The sequence below is a fragment of the Mastigoproctus giganteus genome, chromosome 1, assembly GCF_048544385.1.
Source record: "Mastigoproctus giganteus isolate SK-2022 chromosome 1, ASM4854438v1, whole genome shotgun sequence".
Taxonomy (NCBI): Eukaryota; Metazoa; Arthropoda; class Arachnida; order Uropygi; family Thelyphonidae; genus Mastigoproctus; species Mastigoproctus giganteus.
The window spans coordinates 193,083,393-193,108,309 of record NC_143575.1 but is presented as its reverse complement, the minus strand read 5'-3'; the positions used below and the strand labels follow the sequence as shown (position 1 = coordinate 193,108,309).

The 24,917-nt window shown below is 37.3% G+C and overlaps 1 protein-coding gene across 1 annotated transcript; it reads right to left on the bottom strand.

Annotated features, from left to right (window-relative positions):
• Positions 1-587: 587 nt before the first annotated feature.
• LOC150091397 (DDB1- and CUL4-associated factor 4-like) lies at positions 588-10,901 on the bottom strand. Its single transcript, XM_090383665.1, has 2 exons — positions 9,647-10,901; positions 588-1,108 (listed from the first exon to the last, which is right to left on the bottom strand). The coding sequence occupies exons 1-2, from the start codon at positions 10,832-10,834 to the stop codon at positions 764-766; spliced, it is 1,533 nt and encodes a 510-aa protein (XP_090239791.1). The 5' UTR covers positions 10,835-10,901; the 3' UTR covers positions 588-763.
• Positions 10,902-24,917: the final 14,016 nt, after the last annotated feature.

Sequence of the window (24,917 nt, the reverse complement as noted above, 5' to 3'; positions counted from 1 at the left end):
CTTTAGCCAATTTTCCAATCCTAATCAAATACAAGTTTCAGTATGTTAGGTTAGGGAAATTTCAAAAATGAACAGGCTTTTGGTATCACAAAAATGCCAAAATCTGATTGTCACAATGAAGAAATGCATATGCAGACTTGGTGTTTGTTTGACAAAACAGGCTACTGGCATGTTTTACATTTACTTCTGCTTGGATTTTATTAAAATTCATTTTATGTGTATAAGTGTCATACATGGCTCTACACACAGATTTTTTTAAAATTTGCACTTGCATATTCTTTGAAGCTGTTTAAAACCATACAAAAGCCACTATTTGTAATCAACAAACATAATACAGAGTCGGACAATGTGAAACAACACTTGGTCTCTGACTGACATCAGGAAATGCTGCTTTGGGATGTTATAGAAAGTTTTCAGGATTTTTACATAATTTACAATTGCTTTAAAATCAAGCTGCCTTATTACTCCTGGTTGGTTTTGGCAGCATACATTGCCGTGGTACATGGAAATTATTTTAATGACTTCCAGCACTGTTTGTTATGAAGAGTCTTCCCAGTATTTTAAGTTTTGCAAATGATGCCTATGGCTGCAACAAATATTTTAATTCTCTTAAGAAGTATTTATTGAACTCCAGAATTATGTTTCATAAAAACTTAAACCCTTTCATTCTGAAAACTACATATGCATGTAGGCAGGTGCACACATACACACAAAATAGCAGTAGTGGCTATTTAAAGAATATTGAAAAATTTTCTATTTCTAATCATATTTTAAATACTGATTTGGAATCTAAATCTATGGTATAATATAAAATCTCATTTCCAAGAGCCATGTACAAGCCAGGACCAATTTTTGATTTTGAATACCAAGAGTCACAATACCATACCCATGGCTGAGGTACATCAGTTGAAGCACTTTGAAAATACTGTACAGGAGGGGGAACTGATGCAATAAGTTTTCCATCAGAAAGTGTCCACAACCTTGTTACTTGATCTTGACCACACGAACAGATGACATTTGCCTTTTCATCAAAACTAAAAGGAATCTTCATATGCTTATTACAATGTTCAGGATAATGTAAAACTGGCTTCCACATTCTCAAATCAATCTAAAAAAAAGAATAATTAATTTTGCAACAACATTTTTTGTAAAAATATGTAACAGAAATAAAACCCACAATACAGCCCTGGTCAAAATCATTTGGCACACACTATTCTTAATGGCTTTAGATAAATATTATTTTATAAAAATATTAATAAAGACAGACCACATGTATCACAATTTAACATTTGCAAATCAATTAATGCTTTATAATGTTCTTATTTCTAGACATTGGTAAAACAGCTATTTACCTGCAGCAGAGATCCAAAATCTGTTTTAACATTCACTGCATACTAAATTTGCAAGACATGAAGATACACCATGCATTCAGGGATGGGGGAAGAAATACACAATGTAATGCATTTTCAGTCTTCAAAGTCAATATAAGCATTAAACATGATTAATTCATCCATGTTGCTATTCACGACAATCAAAGTAAAAACATTATCATTCACAACTGCTTGGTGACTTTCAATTAATAACCACTGTTGACTCTTTCAATTAAACTTTTTTTTTTTTTTTTTTTTTTTGTAAAATACAGTTAAAAAAGTAAATTCTACAAATAATTCCACTAAGCTGTTTCCATATAAACTTGTTTGCATATTATTTTCTCATCTGTTTTTCTATGTCTAATCTCATTTCTTCATCATTTAAGGTCATATTTGGTCTTCTAATCTCTACCCCCCCATCCAAAAAAAAACCTAAAATGTAAGTAAACCACAGTTTCATGCTAATATACAGAACCTTATTTCCATCTATGAACAATGTTCTCACTTTAACTATATTCAGAATGAATCTGTAAAATGAGAAGATGCACCATCTTAATGAAACCACGGCTTCTGTCTAGCATCTAAGAAAATGTAATTTGACAGCACTCCTTCAGTACAAAGTATAAAGCTGTGTCCACACTTAAGCATTCTGACATAACATTTACACAAAATATACAATGAATGTTCAAGTGTGAATGGTGTTATTATATCATTTCACACTCTATCCACATTGTTAGTTTTTTTAATGAAACATCAAAGGATGTTACATAAACACGTATTCTAGTGTGCAGCTATTGCCAGCTTTTAATTGAACTCGACAATTATTTTTATTTAATAAACTTTTTCATACTGCAGTTAAATAATTAAAATGGAGTGGAGTGGGGCAATGAAATTTTTCATTTTGTTGAACTATATAAAAGTTGCACTAGCTACTTGTAAGGACATCATATCTGATAAACAACTGATGGATCACAAGTATGCATTCCAATCTTTGAATGCTCATAGTATTGGTACACTTCAATCTTGATCCTCATAATGCATCTTCCACCTAATGCAGTTTCTTTGGTTCCAGTAGCTATAATGACAATTGGTTCCATTAAGATGAAAGCAAGCTTCCTTGGTATAAAAAGTACTAGACAAAGCATTATTATAGCTTTGTTATTATTATAGTAAAGTGGACCACGTTACTAGTATATTCATAGATTCTGACTTTTTGCACACTGTCACACTGCTATTTAATCCTTGAACCATTGCTACTTTATACATATGTACACAGCCTGTAACATGTAACAACTGCTCTTTAAGGGAATTTTCATGTTATCTATGTGGTGTGTTTACTTAACGTCCTTTGTATGTATACGTAACCATCCATTCAACTACCAGCCTCTAAACTGCTTTAGTAAATCTAAAGCAACTGACCTTGACTCAATCCTTAAAGAAACTATCAAGAAATTCCTCATGTATTATATTAATATTATACTGCTTCCACTGACTTGACAGTTTATTAAAACAACAGACTAGTTACATGGATGTTAAAATGGTAAAATATCTAAAATTAAAACTGAAAATATGTACAATTAAGAACATAAAATAGTAGAATACAATAAAATATACCTTAAAAACTGAAAATATACACAATTAAAAGCGATAAATGTAAGATAACATAAAATAAATTATGCGAAAAGAAGCTTTCAAGGCAACGAGCCTCTTTCTGAACTTAGATGAGATGAACGACAGTGAACGTAATGTACTCTAGAGAGAAAACCCACAAATGCATAAATAGCCAACTGTGAATCGGTTACGGAAAATGGAGGGAGGAGGAGGAAATGACAACGAAGCATTTATTCATCAGATGTGGGAGTATATTGCAGTGCCTGTTACTTGTATTATCGATTCACCATCTTTCATTGTGGTGTAAGACAATGGCCTCCATAATAGGGTGCACGTGGGCCCCAGCATTACGATCATGATGGGACCTGCTACCGCTATATGGAAGGCCTCCCACCACATGAGATGGCTCGAGTCTGGAACATAATATAATATCTCAATATTAGATTGGGGGTTACAATTAAAATTCTGTCACCCCAATAATAATGTTCGGCGACAGCTGAGTCATCAAAATCAGCACAGTAAATATTCTCCTTGTTTAGACTTACCAATATAGCAAACCCCACAATATGGGCAAGTAATACAATATACCACTTTCACACAGTGTAATTTAGGAACAATCAATTTCAACCTAGGCAACATCAACTATAACTTCTTGCCAGGAAGCTGCAAACAACCAATATGGTAGTGACAACACCCTGGCAATAGGTGCAGAAATGACTGAATACAGTAGTGGGGATTCATCTTGATGGGAAATAAAACTGTCATCCTGTAGCCGAAATTTATCCAGAACATGAGGAGGATAACCACATTTAGACAAATCTGACCTGGTCCAGAAAAACTCAACTTCCCAGGCAATAGCATAGTCAGAATGCAAGCGTGCACAGTTGAACAATGCTCCAGCCGTACTGTCTAGGTGCCCTGGGGCATGTGAAGATTTATAATTTGTGAACTGTCCCCAGCATGTGTGTTTTTAGGGTCCATAGTCTAACAAAGGACCCTTATAATGTTACTCAGTTGTCTGTCTATCTGTCCCTCTGTCACAGCATTGTATATCTGGAACCACTCAACCTCCTATTGACTTGAAATTTTGCATGGGTTTGTACATGATGTAAGCCAACATAATGCCATATTGATCGTTGTTGACAAAAATTTGTCTGAGAAATGGGGGAGGGGAAAAAAAAATGTTGTTGACAACCTATAGGTTATTATACACTGTTGGAATGAGCTCAAGGAGTAGGTTTAAAATATAATTTTAAGATATTTTTTAAATTAAAACTGGCGGCACCAGACAGGAAAATGTAATTTGTGTCCCCCCCCCTCTATTTCCATTGCTAATGGAGCTAAAAATTAAAAAATCACATTAGCTATGCATTATTCGATGCTTATCAAGCAAAAACTATTCCAATTGAAATCTATCATTTACTTTCTGTGCTAAAATTAAAAAAACAATTTTTTATTGCACTTCGATAGCGCTTCTTTGTACTAAGTAACTCTCCTTTTGGTATATAGGCACCGCAACACACTCCCAGGGTTTCATGAACGAATGTCTTATATTATCATTCCCCCCCCCCACCCACTGGCCATAACCAATTCACAGTTGGCTATTTACATATGTCTGGCTTTTCTCTCTATTGTACATTATGTTCACTGTCATCAATCTCATCTAAGTTGAGAAAGAGGCTCGTTGCCTTGAAAGCTTCTTGTCGCATATATTTTATGTTTTAATTTTATTTATTTTATATATATATTTTTTTTTCAGCTTTAATTTTATATATTTTAAATCTGTTTTGTACCATACTTATCTGTTTTGTACCATACTTTTTCAGATTGTGCATATTACTGAAATTACTCTTGTAGGGACTGAATGCTTTGTTGCTTGTTCCACTCTCTACTCTCATTTGCCGTGGTTTTGCAAAAACTATGCTAAGACTGGTCAGGATAAGAATATAGCATATTGTATTGTATAGCATAGCAGTATAAGAATATAGAATATACCATATTTCCTAGGTGGTAGACGACTCTCATCAACCGGTGTAATACCACCACTTTGCTTATTGGAGGCTTGAAGTGATGGAACCCATGTTTAGTCTCCAGAGCTAAGTTCCAGTCAACCCTTTCCCATCTCTTTCATCGTGCAGTATGACTGATGACTTTTGAGGTTATGTGGACATCATGGCGAGATCCAATCTTCCTTACATTTCGAGGGTACTGCTCTAAAACGGTGTTCATAGGCCAGCCACTAGTTAGTACACTGGATCAAACCTATTGGTAACTCTTTAGAAGGCTTCAGGATCAGCTAGTGTACAATCTTGCTACCCCTACTCTGCCAGATAGTGACTGGAGGGAGTCCGAGTAGCGTGTATGTGGGTGGCATTGTCGAGGCCACGTTATGTCAGGGATCTCGGTATATTCTTACCATGTGTACACCATATCCAAAAATTTCATTACTTCATACAGCATGTCTCCCCCACTTTTTCTTACTATTGAATACACCATGAATTGTCAAATTAATAGAGTAAGCTTATTTGTGAAAAGATCTTAACCTCCCAAACACTTCCTAGTTCATTTCACAAATATATGTGGTCTCAATTCTAATCTTAATGATGTCCATTTCCACTTGCAGTCTGCCAAACTCCATGTACTTTTTCTGACAGAATCTCAGTTATCAGTTGATTCAACTACTGCTCATCTCAGTTGCCCAAATTATTCGCTGTATGATTCCTTTTGCCTCAATGGTGGTACATGTGCATATGTCTGTTCTGATATTCCTGTCAGAGACCTGGTAATTTGGAATCTCTTCTTTTCGATCTTCTCTGGCTTAAAATCTCTTACCTCATTCTGTCAAATTCATCTCTTGTCTCTACCGTTCTCCCAACTCCACTAATCACTTGGAGCTCTTCGACTTCCTCTCTTTGCAACTTTCCTAACAGTGAGAATTTTCCTTGGTGATTTTAATGTTCACAATTCCAGGTGGCTTCCGTTTTCTAGTCACATCGACCCAGCTGGTTGAGATGCTGAGGCTTTTGCAATTTCTAATCACCTTGCACAGATTGTTCATTTACATACAAGAATACTGGACAATCCTAACCATACAGCCAACACGCTTGATCTTTTTCTCACAAACAACCCTTCTAAGTACATGGTCAAAGTGAGTGGTCCTTTAGGCATCTCATCACAACTTGGTGATTGCCTTTTCTCCAACGGAGCCTTTATCTCATGACTATTCCCAACCTTGTGTTGTTTGGCATTACAAGAATGCAAAAGGCAATGACTTGCAAGATTTCTTTTCTTCTTTTCCTTTGTTGGACTACTGTTTCAAAATTTCTGATGTCAATGTTTGCTCAGATCGTGTCAGTGAAATTATTCTTGTAGGAATGGAATCCTTTATCTCACATTCCACTTTAAAATCTCATCCTTTATCTAACCCTTGGTTTTCCAATAAATGTGCTAAGGCCATTCAGGAGAAGAATGTTGCATATCGTAATTGGTTCATTTCCAATTCTTCAGTTTCATTTTCTGCCTACACCAAAACTCGCAACAATTGTAAAGCAGTTATTAATCAGTCCAAACTAGATTTTGAACAGGCTAAGAGTAGAAAACTTGCTTCTTGCCCTAATGGTAGCCGAGCATTCTGGTCTCTTGGCAAAGCTATTGGCCACAACTTTTCCCCATCTCTGCTCTCACCTCTGTCAAAATCAGATGGTTCTGTTGTCACTTTGGCCAAGGATAAAGCTTACCTGCTAGCATCCCATTTTTCTTCCAACTCATGTATTAATAATCTTGGTAAAACACCTCCCACCATTCCCAACACGCTCCATTCAATGCCTCCTGTGGTCTTTCGTCAAAAGGATGTCAGAAGGATTTTGACGATTGATGCTAAGAAAGCTCCAGGTCCTGATGGCATTTCTCCACTTGTTCTCAAAACCTGTGCTCCTGAACTTACACCTGTTCTTTGCCGCCTTTTTTTTCCCTTTCTTGTTCCAAAGATGTTTTTTGGATATTTGCTCATATCCAGCCAGTTCCTAAAAAGGGTGACAAATCCCTCCAATCCAACTATTGTTCCAGTGCAATTATTATTTTTTTTTTTTTTTTATGTAAACCCCAAACACGAGAGGTATTAGAACCTATAGTACTTAGTACCGTGCTTGGGTTGGAGGTTGAGAAGACGAAAGAAGATATTTGTTGACATTGGACTTGAACTTCTGTAGACTGTAATTTTCAGGAAATACGTATGAAGGAAGATTGTTCCAGAAAACGGCAGTTGAATGAATAAACGAGGAAGATGAAAAGTTGGTTCTGTGAGTTTGAAGTTGGACAATAAATGGATGTGGACTGGTGGCGGCACGTATTCGGACTGTTTTGAGAGAGAGAGAGTGGGAATTATAGAAGCCAATTCAGAAAAACAATGTCCATGGAAGTATCTGTAGAAGAGGCATGCAGCAGAAACAGTACGTCTATGAGACAGCGAGTGTAGAGACTCTTTTAGAGATGAATCATTAATTAACCTAACTGCCCTCTTCTGAATGGAATCAAGAAGCCTGAGAGAAGTTTTGGGGGCACCACCCCAGATGTTTGAACAATATTCCATGGCAGGGCGGATTTGCGATTTATACAGAGTGAGCAGCTGTTTGGAAGAAAAGTAACACCAAGAGCGAAAGAGAAAACCAAGTTTTTTAGATGCAGAGGAAGCAATATTTGTAATGTGCTTGTGCCAAGAGAGATTAGAAGTCAGGGTAATCCCCAAAAGAGATATATCATTTTGCCTAGAAATCGGAGTGTCACTAAAGATAAGCATAGGAGCAGAAGAATCCTTTTTGCGAGATATAAGACAAGACTGAGTTTTAGAAGGGTTGAAATCAACTAAGTTGGCTTTGTCCCACTGGAGAATTACCTGAAGATTGGCATTTAAGGAATTGGTAGCATATTTTCGAGAATTTGAAGCTGATTGAACAGGGCAAGGTTTCTCAAAATGTAAAGTGGAATGCAATGCGCTATCATCGGCAAAACTATGGATAGGATTTCCAGTCAATGGAAGAAGGTCATTAATATACAAGAAAAAAAGAGTGGGAGAAAGAACTGAACCTTGGGGTACACTGGCATTAGTGGAGTAGTTAGAAGACAGAGAGCCATCTACCATCACCCTCAGTGAACGATTAGAGAGAAAACTGGATAACCAATTACAAAAAACAGTTGGCAAACCACAAGATGGAAGCTTGTTTAGAAGACCTTTATGCCAAACACAATCGAAAGCCTTTGAGATGTCAAGAGCAACTACTTGTGTTTCACCAAACCTCTCCATTGAATTAGTCCATAAATGGATAACATAAGCCAGAACATCACTAGTGGATCGACACTGACGGAATCCATACTGGCGATCATTGATCAGACAGAAGGTTTCTAGGTAGTTTAAGAGTTGGCGGTTAATTTATTTCTCCATTACTTTAGAAAAAATAGAAGTAATTGCAATGGGAGGGATTTGTCACCCTTTTTAGGAACTGGCTGGATATGAGCAAATATGAGCATTCTACTTCCTATCAGATGCTCAGTTTCTGCTGTAAGCTTTTTCAGTGAATATTCCGTGGGCAGTGTTTCCTGCAATTTAACCTTTCTTTCAACCCAGTTTAAATCACAATGGCTCAATTAGCCAATATCCATTCACAGTTCAACTTCAAAATCATGAAACTTTGTTTCCCTCTCGCTTATTTATCCTTTCTACTTCTATTCTTCAGAGAGACTTTCCTTAGCATGCATTTCCTGAAAATTAGTCTAGAAAAATTGGAGTCCAGTGCCAACAAGTGCCTCTGTCTTTTTGATGTTCAACTCACAGTGCTAGAGTACTATGGGTTCCAATAACATTAACAACAACAACAAAAAAAAAAAAAAAGAAAAAAAGGCCAATTTGTGCACCAGACAGATTAAACTGGTTCTGTTCCATCTGTCTTTATTACAAAAAAAAAAAAAAAAAAAAAACAATCCTCGTTTCCACAGCAATTGTTACATCAAAAATTGTTAGCACAAAAGTTACAACATTTCAACCCAAAACAATCAGTCCTGATGATCCACCCAGGAAGCTAAATCTTACAGGAGGGCATCACTTGGCAAAGTACTAAACATCTGAACTCGTAAGCCAACAGACTTATTACCTTCCCAAGGTACTTCAACTGTACATCAAGTTTCAACTTAAGATAACCACATTCCCTACACCTAGCACACAGAAATGCTTCACCTTATCCCCAATCAGGATGTGCCACCCCCCCCCCCAGGATGAAGTCTCAAAACATATCTTGGAAGATCACAATGTACCATAATAAAATTAAAAACACAACGAATTAAGCTACTTATGGCTAGTTTTTTTGGGGGAGGGGACTGCAGTATAATCACTAATATTGTTTTGTTTAATAATAATAAAAAAAATGTACTGTTGCAATTTCCTCAAATTTACTTTTTCTACTTTTATGTTTACCTTTTCTATTGGAAACCATATTTACTGCTAGATAAAATTAAACTGTAATTGCAAATATTACCATAAAAATTCTATAAGACACTAGTAATAATGACTTTAAATACTTTTAAAAATACTACCTTACAGTTTTATGTAAAAAAAGCTATAGAAATACATGTGTAGCCAAACAGCAACTTTCTATATATCCTTAATTAATACTTACCATTTGCAAATTATCATCAAAGGCACTTACGAGAATGCTGTTTTCATCAGTAAGAAGTTGTAAAGATGAAATACCTCTCCCAAAATATTTACATGTATTCCTTGAACTGGTTCTTAAATCATGACACCTAAGATTACCAGTATTAGTTCCACAATAAATAATGTATCCATCTTTATTAAACAGAAGAGAAAAAGGATTTTCTTTGCCAAATTGTAAATTTAACAAATTATTGTGCTCAATGCTTCGTGTGTAGACACAGCCTTCCATACCAATTGCTATACTTTTTTCCTGTTGGTTAAATGCACAACTCCAAACAGTTGTATTGGCAAACTCATAGGTTTGAGTCAACCTGTCAAGCCGTTCTTGGTTTTCTGCAGTTGTGTCACACAATCTTCTACAGGGCGCAAGATGCACTATGCTGCTCACAGTATTAGTAAACGCAGAACTGTTACATGAATACAAAGCAAAATTTAATTGAGGATATACCTCGGCCCAACACATGTCGGACACTGTATGTTGTGGATGGATATTTACAATACTACTACCTGCGATATTTAGATCTACGGAATCGGCATCTTGTGACAGGCTGCTAATTTTTTCACATGACAATGCCTGAACTACTGCACCCAACTGCTCTGTCAACTGCCACGAACCCAATAAATGAGGTAATTCTGTAGATGAAATTAAATACTTGCAGTCTTGATAATGATGACTCAGACAAGAACTACTAATAGACTTTTTAAAAACACATTTCAATTGCGACATTTTTTGTTTTAGGGTGTATGTTGAAAACTGAAGCAAAGGCACATTACCTAACTGGCGTGATGAAAGATAACTAGGCATGAACTCTGAACCCAAACGTTTTCTGGTAGTACCGCGGATGTAAAGTACGTCACCTTTATTCAGTGATTTCCATTTTTCCAGTTTTGCTTTCAACTCAAGAGTTTCTTTGGTAAGTGGATTATAATTATTATGGCCAGGAAGGAGTCGATAATACCGTTTCTTTTCAGGATCATAATAAAATCCAGGAATGTCACAAGAATCGTCGGTATTACTTGTTTGAGCTGAATTAGCTCGCACACGACGGCATTTGCGATAAACATTTCTCTCATGGCAATGGCTGTTTAAATTATGCCTATAATGATTATGCTTTGTACGTTTACAATTTGGTTTCCTGTCGCACGACATACCAATTAATATTCGGTACTTGTCATAAATATACAACTCAAACCACAGAGCAGTAACATACTACTCAAACAACTAACTCAGATAATTCTTTGATTGTTACAAGAGGGAGCTGTAAGTAACATGCCATTTCACAATAAATAATTAATATAGTATAAGACTCAATAGATTCGAGGACTGCATAAAAATACAGTAGAACGTCGGTTATTTGGAATAATTTGAAAGTTTGGTCTTTCTTCTTTTTTTATTAACGGTAGTACAGTAAGCTGTGGTTAGAGTAGTGACATTTGAAAATTGAATTTTGATTATAATAAGAGAAAAGATCGAATTTACTACCTGTTTGTAACAGATTGTACAAACAAAAAGCCGAAAACTGCAAATTGTTTTCATTGTTTTATGGTTGTAATCAGTGGTGGGATTCAAATAATTTAACAACCGGTTCGCTGCCCTAATGACCGTTCTAAGTATAAAAAAACTATATACCGAAAGGTAGTTTATTATTTCATGCAGTTGATACTTAAATAAGAACAATAAAAGAGGTCCACAAAACTAGATTATGTTATGTTTCTTATGTTATAAGAAAGAGTTTTAAAATATTAATGAAAAAATATTAAATAATACCTGACAAAAAACAATAAAACTGTTATTTAAGATATTTCCATATTGTTTCTTGATTGGCGTCTTCGCTTGCAATTTTCTTCGCTTTTATCCGAGCATCATCGGCTGAGTGATTTATCCTTAACCACTGTAGGAGTAGGGTCCCATTCCTTTAGAGGTAGATCGATTAGACTAATAGTCATTGTGTTTGATATATTAGAAACAGTTAGGCGACTTCTCTTCTCTGAACATATTATGTTCATCTTTGAAAAACCCCTTTCCGCTTCTGCTGAACTTACAGCAATTGTTCTGACAATATTTTTAGCTCTTTGAACACTTTCAGGATAATTCTGAAATTGCATAATTCTGGGAATTTTTTAAAACGTTTTCCAAGAAATCTCGATAATCATTAATATCAATTTGGTAATTAAAAATGTCATTAAATACGAGCAATTGTTCTTCAGCTGCTTTCCATGGAACTAGTACTTCTTCAATATTCCAGTAATCTGGCTCCAAAAAATTGAGAAATTGTAATTTATTCCTATCTTGAAATTAGCTACAACTTGCTTTTAAATGTTTACAATCCATTAGTCTTTTTTTTTTTTTTGGTATGGACCCTTTTCCTTTCCAAGCATTTGAAATGCTTTAGTAGATCTTATCACGAGTTTTTCAGCCTTTACTATGTCTATATTTCTTGCTTGCAGTGCATTTGAAAGAAGAGAAATTTCGTTTAAAATATCAATCATCAATGCCAAATTAGTTATAAAATATATATTTTCAAGACGGGTAGCCATACCTAAGTACTTTTTATTTGAATAAAAATAGTGATGTAGCGCTGGATAAGCGGGCCACACAGCTAGGGTTGACAAACCACAGGCAGCCCATCTTGGTCCCAAAACTCTTCCAATCTTTATAATTTCAATTCCAAGTTGTTCGGATATTTTGGAAAGTTCAGTTTGGTTCTTATTGGATTGATGAAAAATAGTATATATCTTAACAATAAATATTTTAAAATGATTTACTTGCTTTGTTTCCTTTATCGAATCATCTAAAACAAGATGGAGGAGATGATTTAAACAGTGCCATATTATTATGTTTGGAAACTCTTTTGCAATCCTAGTACTCACTCAAGATTTTCTTCCAAGCATAACGCTGGCACCATCGGACCAAAATCCTATTAAATTTTTTTCTAGGTAGTTCTTAGTAAGCCCAACATTATTTAAACTTTCCATAACTGAAGAACGTATTGTCTCTGCATCTTGTTTTTCTAATTCAACTAGTTCAACGAAAATTGTTGGTGATGTAACTGAATCCAAGGCCAATTCTAATACAACAAATTCTGATTTTGGTTTCTTATTGAAAAAAATCTGTCAAACTCTGTTGCCTTTTCATCCTTTTAAGGGCTACTGCAAAAAAATTTTAAAAATGTTTTATTTTAATATATTATAGAGCAGGAGCGGATATGTGCCAATATATTTGAATATTTTTACTGGTTCTGTACACGAGTGGTCATAAACTTTTATAAACAAAGCACTATGCTTAACCTGGTTGTAACCCCTTAGAATTCTACGTGACCTTCAGAAATGTGCTTTAGAAAAATATCACAGAGGCTCGGTTTTCTCGGAATCCATGAGTGAATTTCAGATTAGTTTAACTCCAGATTCGGTAAGAATAATATCAGCCCGAATCTGTGTCATTTATTAATTTTCTAAAAATTTTTAAGGTAAAATGTGTACGAAAAGAGAAAGTGTAGTTTTAACATTGCAAATAAAAAAAAAAAAAACGGAAATTATTAATAGAATTAGAAATGGCGAAAATTTAGGAAATCTCACCGAAAAGTTTAATGTGGGGACTTCAACAATTTACGACATCAAGAAAAATTCCGATGCTAAAACAGAATTTTTGTAGATTATGGACAGTGGAGGAGGATGTAGCAGGAAAAAGACGATGTCGAAACCTGAAAACGGCCTAACTTTATTTATTTTTTGTTTTCTTCAGAGCGAAATTAAGATGAACCAGTGTCTGGTCCAATGTTGTGTGAAAAAGCGTTGGATTTTAATCGAAAATTAATAGGTAATGAAGATTTTAATGCAAGCACAGGTTGGCTGAAAAACTTTAAACTGAGACACGGTATACTAGATATTCAAGAATTTAGACACGTGAACTAGATATTTAAGGCGAGAAACTTTCTGAAGACGAATCGGCAGCGGTGTCCTTTAAAAGTAAGTTTGCTTCAGTCAGTTAAGCAAATTACGAGAAAGAAAACGTTTATAATGTAGATGAGACGGGATTGTTATGGAAATCATTACCGAGAAAAGCCCTAGCCATTAAAAGAAAAATGCCTGCACTAAGTTTTAAGATGAGAAAAGAGCGAGTTACAATTGCTATGTATGCAAATACCACTGGGACACACACACATTGCCGGGCTCGTTATCGGTAAGTCGAAAAAACTGAGAAGATTTAAAAATCTTTCTTTCTAATTGTCCTGTTTTGTATAAAAATCACAAATGCCTGCATGAATATTTCTGTTTTCCTAGATTGGTTTATAATTTTTTTATATTTAATTTAACCGTAAGGTAAGATTAAATTTATTTAATCTTACTTTACGATTAAATTAATTATGATTAAATAAATAGATTAAATAAACCTTACCTTAAATTTATTTAATCTTACCAGAAAAATTATCCGGAAGAGATCTGACATCAATTATTCCGGATAACTGATGCTTTACTGTATATGCAACTGTGAAGCAGTAATTCTTAACTTTTGCGCTGATAAGGCAACTTTTCAATTGAAAAAAATCTTATGGCGATCAAAAATATCTTTTATACTTTCATTTTTATTAAAACAATATCAATAATCTTAACTTATTATTAGAATAAATTGTAGAACTAGACTTCCATTTTCTTTTCTTTTTTTTTTTTTAGCAAATACAAGGCTTACTTAAAAATTTATCTACTTTGATGATAAAGAAAAAAAGTCAGCTATTATAGATATATCCCTTAAAATATCAATAAATGCCCTCCATTTTGAGGTGAAGAAAAATTAAAAGGAAAATACGTTAAAAAATAGTAATTCGTTTATTGTTTCATTGTATCAATGAATACTTAGCAGAGACTAATGCAAGAAAGGCATGATGCCGTAGCATGATTTTTTTTGGCCTTAGCCAACAAAAAAAACAACCCCATCTATTCACTCCAAACGTTTGTCCTGTTCTTCCCTGAATTTATTTAAGCTATCAACTTCCACGACAGATGGAAGTTTGTTCAAGCAATCAACTACCCGCTGGTTAAAGGCAAATTTCCGCACATCTATTCTACAACTGTCTTTCTTCAATTTGAATTTTTGCCCCCTCAGGTTAGTTATCTGAGCAAGAGGAAGAATCCCATCAGCACTGAGCCTGCTCAACCCATTCAAGGCCTTATACACCTCAGTCTGATCACCTTGCAGGTGCCTAGTCTTCAGGTGCTGCAATTTTCAAACTTAACGAAATTGGTAAGAGAATTTACCAGCCTTTTTTGGTAAGAGAATCCCTTCGTTCCACTAACCAATCTTGTTGCCCTTCTCTGTACTCGCTCCAGCAACTCAACATCCTTCCTAAAATGAGGCTTCCAGACGTGTACGCAGTACTCAAGGTGCGGCCTGATCATTGCCTTATACAAAAGGGTAATCTCCCTACTAGCAAAATTCCTGTATATCATTGACAGGACCCCATGACCTGCTCTGGCAGCCTGTCTGCACTGATCAGAAAACTTCACATCGGACTGCCCAATTATCCTCAGATATTTTTCATTCTCTACCACCCTGAGAGTCGTACCACACAGTTGGTACGTTTCTCTGGGATTACTTCTACCCATATGCAATTCTTTGCATTTGTCAATATTGAATTTCAGTTTCCACTTCGGCCCATCTGCTCAACTTTTCTAGATCCTGTTGCAGTATGCTGCTGTTCTTAATTTTTTAATAACAGCAGCATAGGCGTCCCCAGGATTGCGTTATTATTCAGCAAGTGGTCTATCAAAAGTCTTCCTTCCATATTCCAAAAATAGCGTCTGATATTTCCTCCCCGGAGTTCTGAATGTTTTGGGTTGTGAGAACCATGATGGAGAAAACATTGAATGAGAAACCATGAGTTCTAATGCAATGGAAACATTGCATGAACTCCTGTTTTATTTTCAGATCTTGGTGATGAATAAAAGTTTCAATACCAGTTACATTTCTTGAAAGATCCCTTGTGGACCTGCATCATGCATGTGTAAATAAATTTCCCACACAAAATTGAGCCCTGCGCTGTTTCTAGTGATGAGAGCACCCACGTTGGCATCCAGCGAAAATGGAAAAATGGACATTTGACCTTTGACAGTTCTCCACGAACATTTTTTCAAGTGTTTATGGAGAATGGTCAGTACCGAGTGACCCTTAAAAACATTACAACCTACAGTAATCATAAACATTTTGATAAGTCAATCGTGCCAGTTTTTTTTTTTTTTTTTGACACATTTCTAGGGGTTATCACTTCTGTTGGTCATCCCGAGTGGGGATAATTTTCTATTGATTCTCGACCCCAAACTGCTTAGACCAAAATTTCGCCTGGTGCTCAGGTGCAGGATAACCATATACAGTTTCACGTGTTCTCGAATGGCTTTTTGTCCATTATATTGTTTTCAAATTCAAATTATTATATTGCAGTGTTCTCTGGTTCTTTTGCTGGACGAAAAAATCCCAGCTTCTTGGGTAAAAAACCTTGCGATCTACACCTGAGATCGACTAACTCAGCCAGAGAGTGAAAAAGGCCCACTAAAGTTCCTCGCGCTGTCGACGCGATTCGAACCCGGGCCTTTTCCACCCGGTGTGGGGAGGACAGTGGCAATACCACTGTGCTACACGCCATTGTTTTGTCAAAATTTGATGTGAAGGCCTGGTGTGTCAAATACACCGATGAGCCTAAACATTATGACCATCTACCTCATATGATGTTGGTCCTCCGCGTGCAGCCAAAACAGCTCGTACCCAGCGAGGCATGGACGCTACAAGATTTCTAAATTCGTCTTGAGGTATCTGGTACCAACACGTAATCAGCAGATTCTATAACTCCTCTAAGGTCCGTGGATGAGACGCTGCAGATCGGAGTTGCTGTTCCAACACAAACCACAGATGATCGATGGGATTGATGTCTGGGAAATTTGAAGGCCAGGGCAATAACTGGAAGTCTTCCTCATGTTTCGTGAACCAGTCTCGAACAATCCAGGAGGTGTGACGTGGCACATTATCCTCCTGAAAGACAGCACAGCCAGAGGGATAGACCGTTGCCATGAAAGGGTGTACCTGGTCAGCAATGATGTTTAGGTATTATTATGTCTAAGGTGACACTGAGACTCCCGTCTATCTCCACCTGATAAACTGAATTTGTGCAGAACCTCTGTGAAAAGGGCCTGTATGGCAGGCCTCTTCGCCACCAGGGAGCAGCTGGCACCTGGACAGCTGCTCCCTAATGGCTAACCCTAGTCATGTAGTACTGGGCCTGGTCTACTATTTTAACAGTGCCTCCTGCACCAAAATCCCGCACCCACCAGAAGTAGTGCTATGCAGGTGGGTGCCAGCGATCCCGCTCCCAGGCTGCCCACACTTGAGAGCTAGCAAAAAACATATATATAAAAATATACTGTATATATATACAGTATATAATAAAAGAAAAATAATAAATATTAAAAAAATATATATATAATAAAAAAAAAACATAGATAATCAAAATGTATATAACAAAATCTTAATTAGTAAGCATTAAATTATTCCAATCTCTTCTCCGTTGAAAAACAGTTACATAAAACTCTTGCAGTACTTGAAATTTAGCCTGAGTAGCAATAAGAAACATTTCATATAATAAATGACTCCAAGTCTCAGGTTGACAGCAAGTACATAAAGGAGAGCTGACCAGACCAAAGTAATGTACTGTAGTTTAAAATTCAATTACTCATGGCCAGTTAAAATAAACGACGTTACCATAGAAGGAAAACACCATTTTTGTTACTATCATAAGTAAATTTAACCGTTGGAATGAACAATCTAGTCACCTCCCCAGTTAAACCAAGATCCTATCTCTGTTGCCACATACCAATCAACTGTGTTAGAACATTTTTCTTAGCTTTAGATATCTCTATAGTGACACCAGATGTAATATTCATGAAAGAAACAACTATGCCCTTTTTATTTAATAACAAAAGGCCCGATCACAATATACAAGTCCAGAGGCAAATGTCCGGCCAAAACCTGCATAGCATTCGTTGAGACTGTTCTGCACAAACTAGAAATAACATAAAACATTGAGCGCTGAATCGATAAAAATTTCTGTCTAAATTTAACGTTAGTAACTCTGAACTATCATGCTGATGCTCTCCGTACGCAGCTATGGGTAAGAAGACTGCCTTGTAGTATAAATTTAAAACCCTCCTTTTCAAACCCCAATCTGACCTAGTTTTTTTTTTTTTTTTTTTTTATGAAAACCCCAAACACGAAAGGTATCAAAACCCATAGTACCGTGCATGGGTTGAAGGAGAAGTATGGGGGAGGGGGAGGATGGCGGTTAATCGAATTATTGTTGCACTAAATTTTTTAACTTTTTCGTTTAAGTAATTTAAATGAGGATAAAACGATAATCTATGGTCAATTCTTATACCTAGATATTTCACCTCAGATTCTAGGGGAATCTGCCTCCCCTTAATTAAAGGTTTTGGCGGTCGCGCATAATTTAGTTTCCGCTTAAGCAGCATCATAACAGTTTTAGTAGTAGATATCAATAACTTATGCAGATCAGCCCATAACACTAGACTTTCTATTACCTGGGCCACTCTTATTTCAACCTTATTCCACTCTCATCACAGACCTGGATTTACCAGTATAAATCGGAGAATTTTTTTTCCAAGAGAAAATAATTAGGAGAATTAAAATATTTTAGAAAAAACTAGATAAGTTTTAAATATTTTAGAAAAAACTAGATAACAGATGAATTACAGAAAACCTCTAGAAAGATTCCTATTAAACTGTAGATGCTTTAAGTATAATTTTCCTACCATACAAATAACTGTGTATCGTTCTATACAATAATTCTGGACGTTGCATACTCCTTAATGCAGACAGAATACTCTCATGCCACACCATGTCAAAAGCTCCAGTAAAATCTATAAAGACGGCTAACACATTCTCTGCCTGGTTGGTGAAATTCATGAGATCATTAATGGCATCCTCTGTAGAATGCCCACTCTTGAAACCATACTGATAAGGCAGGGTCCAACCATTTTTATCCATGACTTGGTTCAGTCTTAAAAAATAACAATCTTTCAAAAATTTTGCCAAGATTGGCCAATAACGAAATTGGTCTATACCCTCTTGGGTCATTCGATTTTTTGTTGTTTAGGTATATGTATATCTGTCTCACAGTGGCACCAGGACTATTCGTCCATCTCCAGCAATTAACATGTAGAGAAAAAAACAAAAGAACCTTAATCACATCGGCCTGAAGTGTAAATGTGTATTTACCAGGCTTCTGCCACTAAGTGGCAGCCACCAATGGGCAAATACCACTCGTTGCTCGCCCTAGCACAAGGCGCTAACCTGTCTACTCCTGTCAGTACTAACATAGCACCAGAAATCCCGCACCAACCAGTGGCCGTGAGAAACCGGCAGGTGCCCGCAAAATCCCCCTCCCAGGTCGCCCACATCCGAGGGCCAGCACAAAAAAAAAAAAAAAAAAAAAAAAATTTCTGCATCTGAGGGGAAAATTAAAATAAAAAAAAAAAAAAAAAATCAGATGACAGCAATCCCGTTCATCAATTGCAATGTGCACATATTAGCCAACATGCAGATTGCAATTGAGAGCCAGCAAAAGAAAAAATAAAATAAAAAAATATATAAAAATAAAAATAGTAAAAAAATAAAAAAAGTCACATCCCCTGGAATATAGATCCAAAACTGGAGATACATAATATCCCACCTGCAGTTACCCTGAAACTACAGGCCAGCAAAAAAAAAAAAAAAAAATAAATAAATAAATATATACTTTTTTACTGCTCAGCAAGACCAGTTGATGTTACAAGGAAAAACATCTGTCTCTGCTTATTAAAGATCAATCTTGCAAAATCTTGTAAGGCATTAAAATACCTCCTATTTGCGAGGTATAATTTTTCATTTCCAGGACATAACTCGACAATAGTATTTCTTAAATTTTGTGTGTACTACTCATAAATAATGCAATCATACAGTACATGATCCCAGGTTCCAACACACGTACAGTAGCAAAACAGGTCAGGTTTTAACCCAAAATAATGCAGCTTATAATTAAAAGATCCATGTCCTGTCACAAAATACACTTGTTTAGGTAGGTGGTAGACATCAGAGTGCCTGGCACATGGATGAATGGACCCAGGGTATCCCAGCAGAACATCGCCCAAAGCATGACACCACTGCCACCGGCTTATTTTCATCCCATGGTGCATCCAGGTGCCATCACTTCTCCAGATAAACGATGCACACGTACCCGGCTGTCCACATGGTGCAACAGGAAATGTGATTCATCAGACCAGATGACCTTCTTCCAACCATTCAAGGTCCAATTTCCATGTTCGCGTGCTCACTGTAGGCGCTGTCACCAGTGAACCATGGTTAGCTTGGGCACTCGGAGCAGCCTGCAGTTACGCAGCATTTTCAGCAGGGTTCAATGTACTGTGTGTTGACATATTACTCCCGTCACCAGCATTCCAATTACCGGCGAGTTGCGCCACAGTCGCCCTTCTGTTGCCATGTACCATATGGGAGAGCTTCACCTCGAGCATCGATGAGCCATGGTTGTCCACATATCGCCTGCAGTTCGTTGGTTCCCCCTCCTCGGACCACTTTTGGTAGGTACTAACCACGACTGACTGTGATCATCCCATCTGTGCCATTTCGGATATGCTCTGACCTAGTTGTCTGGTCTTTACAATTTGGCCTTTGTCAAACTCGCTTAAGTCCACTGCCTTTCCCATCTGAACAAGAGTAACATTGATTAACAGAGCTCAGTATCAGGAGTTTTTTTTATACCGTGTCCCAACCCGAGCCGTAGTTCACCTGCGGTCTGCGCAGGTAACACAGTGGTATCGTCACCATCCTCCTCACACCGGGTGGAAAAGGCCCGGGTTCGAATCCCGTTGATGATGCGAGGAACTTTAATGGTTTTTTTTTCGCTCCGTGGCTGAGTTAGTCGGTCTCAGGCGTAGATAGCAAGGTTTCCCCCCAGAAACTGGGGTTTTTCGTCCAGCAAAACAGACAAATCGACCATAGAACACATGCAATTAACAGACATAAGTACACAATATGGCAGATGTATTTCATTATTCGGGTGGCCTAAAAATAATAGTTTAGTTTGTAGTTCACCTGCAGTTGCTTCGATTTGCATAACGATTCGTTGGTCATAACGTTTTGGCTCATCAGTGTACATGACCTTAATGTTTTTCTTTAGACTGGTTACTTTAAAATTCTAGGCCACAAATAAAAATTTAACCATTAACATATATGCAAGTTGTTGTTGCCCTGTTATCAGTTACTTATTCCTCCCATAAATATGGTTATATAAATAAATCAGCCTAGATTATGGAAGTGATATTGCTCAGTACTGACTACATGCATGCATGCATACACATAGCCAATTGAGTTTCATGCCGAGAACAGTAAATATGTAGAAGCAAAACAAAAAAAAAAAAAAAAAAAAAAAAAAGAACAATAAAAACACTTCGTTATTTGCATCTTTTCTCGGTCATCATTATGGTTACCAGCAGTGACCCAGGAACCAGGGTTCAGTTTCACTAAAAATGTGCCATTTTTTAAATAAAGGTCTCACCAAAAAGTTTCAAAATAGGATTCTTTTAAAAAGAAATATCACATATATAATTAATCTAGCCCAACTCCTTTAACTGTGAAGTTAGCAGTGATAGCATACTTGGGAGCAATTCTGGTACTGTTGTTTTTTATATTGGTGGCATACCATCCTATAGAGTCTAAGAAAATTGTAGTCACCGTTTTGGATATAAACAAACATAAAAAAATCCTTTACCTCTGACAGTAGCTAAATCTTTAATTAAATCAATACACTATGATCACTGCCGCCAAGTTGTTCCATTACATGAGAATTCTTAATTCATAAAGCGTCAGCAATGATAACCATATCAAAATTATTATATTCACTTATTGCATCTCTAACATAGTAGTATGGAACAGTTATCCAATAAATCCAAAAATGCTCAGCTGCTATCTGAGTGACTAAACCACAAGTTCCAATCAACATTTGGAAGGGGAAAATTCCACCCAAATAAGACATCTGATTTACTAACCAACCCTATTTTTCTGTATACTTGTTCGTTATAAGCAATACTGCTTATATCACTCCAAACTCATTTGACTCATCATGCTGGAAACCCAGGAAAACTGGCTGCAATCCTTAAGATTCTATATGCATCTTAAACAAGAGCATAACTCCTCTCCAATATTTTCTTTCTGCCTATGCACCCCATATTTAAACACTGCATCTATTTATGAGGAGCCCATGTCTGTATTTGATGACAATCAATACTTTGAATTCATAAAATTTATTAACTATGCTCCTAACATTATTTTTCAAGTATGTGTATGCTTGATTTAGCTTAGTTGCTCCAACACAGCACACACATATTTGCTTGTGCCATGAGGGTCCCCAGAAGGCTTTGTAATCCCCCCAGACCTAGCTTTAGAGGCTCTTGCACTTTCTAAGACAAGCAGTGTAAGAATAAAATTCGCATCTGCTTGTGAGTGACTATCATAAACTTAATCGTCGTGGATCTCTGTTCTGAAGTGTAAGTTCCATCTACTTCCAGATTAGATTGAGATCTGGTGAGCTCAAGTCATCACAGTAGGACGAATTCACTCACGTACCAAAAACCATTTCTGTACAATTCAGTTCTTGACATGGGGCATTGTCCTGTTGACAGAATCCATTTGTAGAGGAATACACTGTAAAGAATGGATGCACTTGGTTGTAAAGCATATTCAGATAACTAGTTTTTTTTTTTATGGTGTTAAAATGTTTTCATTGGCATTAAGGGACACACTGTGCCGAAGGTGCAGGAAGTGTACTGTATCCGGGTGCCAACGTTCAAGGGGCGCCTGAAAACCTAAAACTCACATAAACATACGAAGAAAATTTTAAAGGTCACCAAATTTCAATTGGCACCCAGGCACCACATAGCCTAGGAACACCCTCTGGTGGGAGCAATATGTACCATAAAAGCACTCTGCTTTGTTGCCACCTGCAGGAAGAACCCACAGACTGATACTATTATCGGAATATTCTAATTCTCCATCAGTCTGAAGCAGCTGGTTCTTGGATTCGTCAAACAAGGTAACTGCCTAATCTTCTACTATCCAGTGTGAATACTCTTTATCTAACAAAAAAACATGGTTCTAACTGTAACATGAAGCTGTTTTTTGCTGACAGCAATGGAACTGGGCTCAGTGATATCCTATTCATGACAAGCAACAGCAAGTTACTGTATTAGCATTCATAATAGCAAATGAGGCAAGCACACTTGGAAAACGGAAGTTAAAGGGACACCTGAGGGGCATCGCCATCTCCAGTGGGAACACTGTTAAGAGAAGGAAAGTTTTCTAGTGGCAGAGTTCACAAGGCAAAAAGAGGTTTGGATGGGCGGTGGGATTGTTGGGTCTTAGGAGCAATGGCGACTAAGGCCGTGTAGCTTCGTGTATATTGTCGTAAATTGTATGTGTTCTGAGGTCGAATTTCCGTTTGCTGGGCGAAGACTGTTTCCGGGAGAAAAAGACCATGCTACCTTCAACCGAGATCAACTAACTCAGCCACGTTGTGAAAAAGCCCTAAAAATCCCTCCCATTATCGACTTGGTCCGAACTCGTCTTTTCCACTTGGTTTGGGAAGGAATGTCATACTCTCGGCTGTGCTACCCATGAAGGGGGTGGGATAAGGAAACTGGTATTAAAGAGGGTAAATTTATAGGGCCAGGGCACCCTATGTAGAGGGAAATGCACTGCAGACATACACTGAGTGTTCACTGAATTATGACCACCCCTCTGAAAACTGAATGCGATCCGTTGACCATGTGAGGTACAAGAGTGCGGAGTTAGTTGACCTACATAGCATAGATAAGGTGTTAGTGGTTCAGTAGGTAGTAAAGTTCCAAGCGTGATGGGTATAAGGATGTATTGGAATTTGATAAAGGACAGATTGCGGGAACTTGATGAGATGGTGCCTCAATTTCACAAATAGCCGAACTGGTGGGGTGTTCGAAAGCCACCGTTGTTGGTGTACCAGGACTGGCATCAAAATGGTCAAACGACCTGAGGGCACATCTCCAAAGGTCAGTGAAATGTTGATGTTAGAGGTTAGTGCCGGGTCTGACAACTTATGTAAGCAAACAGGCAGAGGGCTATTGAAGAGTTGACTAGCCAATACATCGGCCAACCCGGAACAATATCTGGCATGACCATCTATTGTACACTTGCACGTATGGGCTATACCAGCAGACAACCCCTACGACATCCTCTCCTAAACAAGGTTCATCGGTATAAAAGACTTGCCTGCTGCAAAGAGCATGCAAGTTGGATGTTAGAAGACTGGAAGGTGTGCTGGTCAGATGTCACGTTATTTATTCCACACTGTGGATGGTCATGCCAATCCAGCAGGGGAACTGCCCAGATCTAATGCTGAATTTAGTGTCAACAACATGAGGCTCTTGATCCATCATGCATGGTATCAAAAGTGCAGGCGGTTGTAGTGTTTTACTGGCAGGAATTTGGGTCCCTGTTACACGTAGAATAATGTATCAGTGGTCTCCGTTATTGTCAACTGTTTGCTGTGTACACCCCACTGTTACTTTTTCCGAATGGCAATGGTGTCAATGTTCCAAGATGACAATGTACCGAGCCATCAGACACTTGATGTGCAAGAATGGTTTGAGGAACACAGTTCTGACTTCTGGCATATTGATTGGCCTCCGGACTTGCCTGATATGGAAAGGCATATCAGGCATCTGGATACCCCAATCACCTCTATACCTGCATTGCTAGCCGCATTACACAGCTTGGTTGACCATACCCCCTGAACACTTCCGACATCTTGTTGAATCAATGCCAGGTCGGATAGCTGTCGTACTGAAGGCAAAAGGACCTATGAAGTATTAGGTAGGCGGTCATAATTCAGTGATCACTCAGCATACAATACTTGTTTCAGTTCCTGCACTCACTAGGCCAGCTAAAGCTAGTGTCTGCAGATCCTATGCAGGGCCGTTTTAAGAACTCTCTGATCCCATGGCCAATTTCCAAATGTGGCCCCTATTCAGTTTAAATTTTGTTTTAATTTTTTTCTGGGTCTCTCTTAGTCGCATTCCTAACCCTATGTATTAAAAGAGCTACTGGAAACTATGCTCCATATGGAGCGTAGCGGAAACTTCAAAAT

Excerpts from the sequence above, each read along its gene's own strand:
- LOC150091397 (XM_090383665.1), bottom strand. The coding sequence starts at position 10,834 with ATGTCGTGCGACAGGAAACCAAATTGTAAACGTACAAAGCATAATCAT. Across the intron at positions 1,109-9,646 it reads TTGATGATAATTTGCAAATG|ATTGATTTGAGAATGTGGAA; the intron begins GTAAGTATTAAT and ends TCTTTTTTTTAG.